Source organism: Panthera onca, chromosome B2 (assembly GCF_046562875.1).
Source record: "Panthera onca isolate mPanOnc1 chromosome B2, mPanOnc1 haplotype 2, whole genome shotgun sequence".
NCBI lineage: Eukaryota > Metazoa > Chordata > Mammalia > Carnivora > Felidae > Panthera > Panthera onca.
The window spans coordinates 110,016,992-110,024,970 of record NC_138343.1 but is presented as its reverse complement, the minus strand read 5'-3'; the positions used below and the strand labels follow the sequence as shown (position 1 = coordinate 110,024,970).

Below are 7,979 nucleotides of genomic sequence, written 5' to 3'. Positions count from 1 at the left end.
GTGTTTGGAATTTCTCAGTCTACAACTTCAAAAGTATGGAGGAAAATGGGCAGGGGGAAAAATGACAGATGAGAGAGAATAACTTTAAGGACAACAAAATAACTTGTGTGTTTCTAACCCAAACATTTTGAATACTAGGAAAATGATTTTTTAAAGTGTAAAAATAGCAATTTTAGCTCTTCTCCCCCAATTTCCAATAAGCTTTACTGGAAGTGAATTGATTGTGAAACAGTCTTCAATAAGTAAGCATAAACTACCTCCAGCACCTTTTGAAACCTAAAAAATGCTTGAATTCCTTAAAAGACAATGGATAGGAACATATTCTCCCTTCTACTCCCTCTGCTTTGTTTTCCTTTATACCTACTCTCTCTAGTGCAAAGCTATAGTGCCTCAACATCTGTGGGTTTTCATCTTAACCTTGGACATGAATTTATAGGTCCTCATGGTCCAGATGGAGGAGTCATTTGTTGTGAGGGTGTGTATCTGGGTGAGAGAACACATATGACAGGATGGAAACTGCTCCTTACTCATCATCAGGGGTGCAAGTGTGGATTTCACAAGACCACTTTTAGTCAAGTTCGCAACTTTAAGACCTTGGGATTTCACAAACATTTCTCCAGGGCCTGTTGGTCAAATTGCCTTTGGGCTTGGGAATTTTCCCTTTTCTATTAACTATGTTAAAAACAAAAACAAAAAGGACAAACCAGAAAAGTTAGTACTATTGGTAGGTCAGTATATGAGCTAGAATACTGCTCGAAGAAAAATGATTTGCAACTACCTTGTAAAGATTTAGGAAGCAAAAAATATTTGTTAATTATCTTCCCAGAAAAATATATTTGGTACACCACTGCAACCTTTGATCTTTGTGATTGTCATTGTAATTGTAATTGTTTCTCATTTAGGCCACCCAAAACCCTTCCCATTCTTCACTTGGAGGGCAGTTGTTATGGAAATAAATGCCAGCAGGATGTTATTTGGCCTAATAATAGTCAACTGAAGGTGAATCCCTATCCATGGCCTTGTATTCTTAAGAGCAGAGAGGCCAGAACCCTTGCTTCTACAAGCAGAGGCTGGAATCATCAAGAGAAAGCATTCTTCCAACAGAAGCAAAGATGAAGTCTGCCTGAACAATTGGGAGCAAACACTCTCAGTGTTCTGTTTCATGCTTTTTAAGACAAAGGTAGACTCTCTAGTTTTAGGAATGGTCATCTCAGCCAACCTTATCCTGGCATTCAGTACTAATTGTATTCAAATGTTAAATCCTGTAGCTGCACTTTAGTTTCCTCTACTCTTCATTATAGTAATAAAGTAATCCTAAATCCAATAGTCAGATAATAGTTTCATTATGGTGAATTTTGTAAGTTAAAGTAAGTTCCCTCATGCTTATATCTGTAAGTTAATTGGGCGTTGAATTATAGAAATTAACTGAAATCACCTGGTTGATTAAAAATGAATACTACCGGGCGCCTGGGCAGCTCAGTGGTTAAGCGTCCGACTTCAGCTCAGGTCATGATCTCGCGGTCTGTGGATTCGAGCCCCGTGTCAGGCTTGGTGCTGACAGCTCGGAGCCTGGAGCCTGTTTCGGATTCTGTGTCTCCCTCTCTCTCTGACCCTCCCCCGTTCATGCTCTGTCTCTGTCTCAAAAATAAATAAACGTTAAAAAAATGAATACTACGTATTTTTTCCTGAAAAAATATTTACCCTATTTGCCTCGCAGAGGCTAACAGAGGAACGATTTCCTAAGTAGTGATCAGGGAAACTAAAATCTTGTGCTTTTTTGACAATAAATGAAAGGGAAAATCACAAGGTTTGCAGTTCTCAGTATTATTCACTAATCATGAGAACATGGACAGGTAAATCTGATATTCAATTTCCTCATCAGTAAAGTAAAAATAGCAGTATCTGCTTTACCTGCTTCACATTGTTGGTTTGGGAAAATGGATAAAATGCATTTAATAAATGATGAAATATAAAATAACATTTGTTTGTTTCTACTTACAAAGGCAAACCCTAGCCAGTTACAAATAGGTATTTACTTTCCCTTGGGTAACTCAGTTTCAACAACTGCAACACACACACACACACACACACACACACACACACACACACACACACAAAGGGAATTCGGGGGCACCTGGGTGGCTCAGTCAGTTGGGCAGCTGACTTTGGCTCAGGTCATGATCTCACAGCTTGTGAGTTCAAGCCCCACAGGCCCCACGTAGGGCTCTGTGCTGATTTAGAGCCTGGATCCTGCTTCGGATTCTGTCTCCCTCTCTCTCTGCCCCTTCCCATTCACACTCTGTCTCTCTCTCTCTGTCTCAAAAATAAATAAATATTAAAACAAAAATTAACATCCAGATGGCCAACTGATGATGATAAAATGCTCAACATCACTCATCATCAGGGAAATACAAATAAAAAACACAATGAGATACCACCTTACACCTGTCAGAACGGCTAACAGTAACAACTCAGGCAACAACAGATGTTGGCAAGGATGCGGAGAAAGAGGATTTGTTTTGCGTCGTTGGTGGGAATGCAAGCTGGTGCAACCACTCTGGAAGCAAAGTATGGAGGTTCCTCAAAAAACTAAAAATGGAACTACCCTACAACCCAGCAATTGCACTACTAGGCATTTATCCAAGGGATACAGGTGTGCTGTTTCGAAGAGATACATGCACACTCATGTTTATAGCAGCACTATCAACAATAGCCAAAGTATGGAAAGAGCCCAAATGTCCACCAATGGATGAATGGATAAAGAAGGTGTGGTATGTATATACAATGGAGTATTACTCAGCAGTCAGAAAGAATGAAATCTTGCCATTTACAACTATGTGGATAGAACTGGAGGGTATTCTGCTAAGTGAAATTAGTCAGAGAAAGACAAAAATTATATGACTTCACTCATATGAGGACTTTAAGAGATAAAACAGATGAACATAAGGGAAGGGAAACAAAAATAATACGAAAACAGGGAGAGGGACAAAACAGAAGAGACTCATAAATATAGAGAACAAACTGAGGGTTGCTGGAGGGGTTGTGGGAGGGGGGATGGGCTAAATGGGTAAGGGGCACTAAGGAGTCTACTCCTGAAATCATTGTTGCCCTATATGCTAACTAATTTGGATGAAATTTTACGAAGTAAAAAATAAAACAAGTTAGAAAAATAAAATAAAGTTAGTTTTCTCTACTAAAAAAAAATTTTTTTTAAAGGGAATTTGGAAGCCTTAATACACATTCTATGCACTCCATTTTAGCACTTTTGTTGACTTAGTTCAGCTCAAAGTATTTGTCTGGAAACACATCCAGGGTAAAATTCATTTTATTTTCCTGTTTACTTTTCAATAAGAAACTTGAATATATGACATTTTGATTGTGTGATATTTTGACTATTTTTAATAAGACATTTTTGTGTATATCATTTTGCTTCATCTGCCTGCCTGTTTCTGATTGCCACAGGTTCTCTATGGAAGTCCCAACCAAAACTGTGGCATTTCCACTTTTCCCCAGGCTTCTGCTGATTTCTTTTTAATTAATATTTTAAACAAAGTTAGCACTTTGTTAGTAATATTTTTTAAAAGTTAGCACTTTTCCAGCTTTATTTTATACAGTAAGAAAGGCTATTTTGTCTAAAACCTCCTGATTAGTGATATTAATCAGATTAATATCTAATATTAAAAATTTAATATCTAATATCTAATATTAAAACCACCAGATTAGTGACATTAAAAATAACAACAAAATTTCTCATGGGTATACAATTTTTATTTGAATCTAATTTACTTTTCAATGGAAATTATAAAATGTATTTACTTCTTTATTTTAAAAATGTGACTTAACATCTTAATGTGAATTATAAAACATGATAAATCTGCAGATCAAAATTGAGCTATTTGCAGTAAAAAGTTTTAAAACAAGTTTTTAAAGCACCATTTTCCACCTCCACAACAAAGATAACCTTTTAATTCGTGATCACCCATGCTGTAATAGCAGGATAACACTGAGACTTGAGTAAATAGAAAAATTGTAGAGCTTTTCGAACCCCAGATCAGGAACCTTTCTATGCCTTCTCATAGTGGCGAACAGCAACCACATCACCAAAAGTGAGAGTCTGAAAGATGCAAAAAGAATCAAGTCTTTTTATACAAGAATATCAGTAGCTGAACTTTCTAAAGATGATCATATATAATTTACATATTATGCAAACAAATAATGTCATTGACAAACATTAAATGCTACATAAGCTCTTCCTTTCTTAAAATAAAAAGAAAAGAAACTTTATTTACTGAGTGAATAATAACATGTATATATAGTTTATGTCTCTAAAAGGAAAATGAAGCAAAAAAACTGACATTAACTAAATAGATTCAGGTCAAAAGAATTCCTTTTCCCTTAAATTATCAGGGTAATCAAATTAGCTGTCTGCTTTGAAAGTGAATGGAATTTATAATAGGTTTTCATCTCATAAATTGTGAAGAATTTTTAGAAAATCCAAATCATTTGGGGAAATGGTATTTGGAATGACTTGTGTCAAAGTCATCAGGAAAAGTAAATGTACAAATGTTCTTATTGCTTTGGTTGTCATATTTCAGCTGACGTGAGCCTACGTGCCTGGGTGGGTGTAACGTGGAACATGGACTTTTACGTCAAATTGGACTGGAAGAATTTCTATAAAATCTCTTTACAAAATCTAGGAGTTTTTTTAGGGTTTGTTATTTACATGGATTGACATGATTTTCAAGAGCATAGCATGCCCTTGTCATTCATTGTTTTAATCTCCTTTTTTTGAACTCAGTCTTGCCTGATCAGTCAGTTATAAGCTATCCACTTTTCCGTCTTCGGGGTGGGGGGTGGGAAATGGAGATAAAAGCATAAAGGAGAAGCTCAGACTGAATCTTTTATAAACAAATCCTTTCTTTTGATGATCACTGCAGAAATATGTGGGCAAATATTCATTACCATAAGAGGAACACTGCCCCTCTCTTCCCGTCCCATGGAAAGAAGTATGAATAACGTAAGCCCTGTGTCTCAATCTAGAACAGCCCTGATTGCAACAGTTAAAGGGAAGAGAAAAAACAGCAGTCAATTTCCTTAAGTCACAAAAACAAAAAAGCCCTTTCTTCTATTATCTTAGAAGGAATAGGTAAAGCAATACCCACCCACCCCCAAAAAACCCCAAAATGATATATTGACTATTTCAATGTCATCAAAATACCATTACCCAGTTCACAAAAATGTGTCTAGAATGTTAGATTAATGCATAACATTTTCCCCAGTTTATGATGCTACTACATCATTAGAGATTTTAATTTTATATTTTTATAGTTTTTACATGACTACTGGTATTGAATGGAAATATTTACAAGGCACGATGCATCAAAAGAAAGACTAGAAGGAAGTAACATCAAAATGGTTCCCTCTAAGGAGAAACTACACTTTTCTGTTATATTCTAAATTATCTGCACTGAGCTTATGGAACCTGCATAAACTAAAATATAAAAAGTGTCAAGATCTCTTATTTATTACAGTAGCTGTAAAGTAATTTTTTGGATATTCAGTCAACTTGATACTCATAGTAATTTATCAGTCTTATTCATATGTTTTCATGAATATTTTTATATTTAGATTTCATTTGAGGTTTAGACATTCACAGTAATACTACACAAATTCTTTCTTTGACAGTTTTAGCTAAATCGATGGAAACTTCTGAAAACCACGCTTGCATAGAATTTTTCTTTTTTTTCTATAATTAAAGAAGCATAGCTGATGATACAATTCACCAGGACATTTTTATGTCTTCTGTTTTACACATGATCAAAGAAGCTTGCTGGAGACTTACTGTTATTAAAGAAGGGTGGGAGAGAGAGAAGGGGATGGGAACTAGGAGAGGAGTGAAAAGCAAGAAGAAACAAAGGGAGAACTGCCTTTACTTACCATAACCATTTTGCCATCCTTAATTTCTCTTACAAAATTTGTTTCTTTGCCATCCCATTTCTGTACATGAACAAGTTTGTCTCCATCCAGGCTAACAACAGACTGAGACCAACAACAAAATGCAGAACATAGCAAAAGGTACAGATTAAATTTCTGAGATGAAAGTCAAGTGAAGTGGTTTTTGAAGGAATTATAGAATTGAATGAATGGTGATCAACTAATTATCATATTAGTACCATATCTTCTGTGGCTTCTAGAGTCATTATGATAGTAAACTAATAATTCATAATTTCATTGAAGTGTGTACATCTAGATGCAAAAATTTCATATGTTAGAAATAAAAGTCCTGAACAAGTACTCTCAGACTAGTCACTCTACTCTTGTAAACAAAGCCTTCAGATGAGGCAAACAGTTTCATTAATATGAGGCAATCAGCGACATTAAACAAAATACAATCTTTATTTTAAATGAACACTCTTACTTTCTGAAATACAAATATGAAAAGAAAAATGTAGAGTAAGAGACAGATAGATTTGAGATTTGAGCTATAGCCAGTACCCACATATGTGCACTAGAATGCAAAATTAATCCTGGTGGTGTCCTCTCTGAACTGAAATACTGAGAACTTTCTCTACTCCCATCATCTAAACACGAGAAACATCAGGGATCTCTTTTTATTCCCTCCTCCCCATCCCCACCCCAGAGAAGGAGCGGTCCTTACCTTACAGTTTCTGTCATCAGCAGTGGTTTCATCAAACTCTTCTCCCAGATGGAAACTAATCTCTGTGTTTTTGAATGTGCTTTGTGTCCTGATCACCACTTTGTCCCCCTCCTGACTGACGATCACTGTTGGTTTAGTCACATTTCCCACCTGCCTAGTGGCAAAGCCCACACCTAAAAAAGCAATGCAGTTAGCAGCGACTTCCAAAATAACTCACATAGCAGGAATCTGCTTTCCTATCCTGGAATCCAGGCCCTCGAGTGTAAGTTTCATCAGGACATGTTTAGTCCGTTAATTATGCAGTATGACTACTGATGAGCTATAATACGCGGATGCTTAATTGGATGCACAAATGATAAGTGGATGCTGAAAACAAAAAGGCACAGAAGCTTCACATCCTCCCCCAGACTACCAAATGCACTGTTATTTAGCCCTGGGCAAGAAAGCAGGCAAACGCCACATTAAAAATCCCTTCAGTGGGAAATGCATAGCCTAGGATTCAGTTATGACAACATGATCTTTCTTTGTCGCTTGGCAATCTAATAGGAGAAAAAAAGGAATTGGCACTACTGAAGCTTCAGGTTAAGGAGAGAACAGCACATCTTATTTTTACCTACCTAGAGCCTTCATGTACTCATCAAAGTTCTGGCTGTCCGTCAGCTTCCAGGTAGCACAGAAAGCCTCCACCATCCTTGCCCTTTCCTTTTGCTTTGAAGACAGATAAAAGAGACAGGAGGGAGGATCTCTGGATCTTATTGCCACTGCAGTTCTGAAGACCCCTTTGCACCTCACAGCAGCTCCTGCCTTCTTATTTGGAAAAGATGCAGGCAGAAAGCCAAGGATTTGAATTGCAAACACACCCTTCCAGTGTCCCCCCTTTACTGGAGGCTGTTGCCAGGGGGAGGGGGTGGGAAGGGGGGCTCAAATGAGGTTCCAATCCGCTTTGTGATTGGCTCAGGCCACTGGGTTAGCAGAGTAGGTCGAGTTCCTCCTTATCCACTCTGCAGCCCTTCTCCCTGAGAAAGCTGTGCTAGGAGTCAATGGGGCTGGAGGCAGGGAACGGGGAAAATGAGAGAGGGTCTTTCAGGTTCAGCTCGAAAACTTGGCAAAGACAAGTTCAGACTGTGAGGAAAGAAAAAAGATGCACAATAGGACATTCAGATTGATTTCCGTTAATGGCAAAGCTGGTTACAAATGAGGGCCCCCTTTAAAGAAAACCACTGAACTGCCAGACTTTTCAGACAAAGGAGGCTGAATAGTGTCTTTTATTTTCTCTCATATTTACAGGGAGAGCAAAACACAAGCCAGAATGTTCCAAACT

General features: G+C 37.3%; 1 protein-coding gene across 1 annotated transcript; it reads right to left on the bottom strand.

Annotated features, from left to right (window-relative positions):
- Positions 1-3,746: 3,746 nt before the first annotated feature.
- On the bottom strand, positions 3,747-7,550 carry FABP7 (fatty acid binding protein 7). Its single transcript, XM_060616550.3, has 4 exons — positions 7,276-7,550; positions 6,659-6,831; positions 5,938-6,039; positions 3,747-4,114 (listed from the first exon to the last, which is right to left on the bottom strand). Exons 1-4 carry the CDS (start codon positions 7,346-7,348, stop codon positions 4,064-4,066), a joined length of 399 nt encoding a protein of 132 aa, XP_060472533.1. The 5' UTR covers positions 7,349-7,550; the 3' UTR covers positions 3,747-4,063.
- Positions 7,551-7,979: the final 429 nt, after the last annotated feature.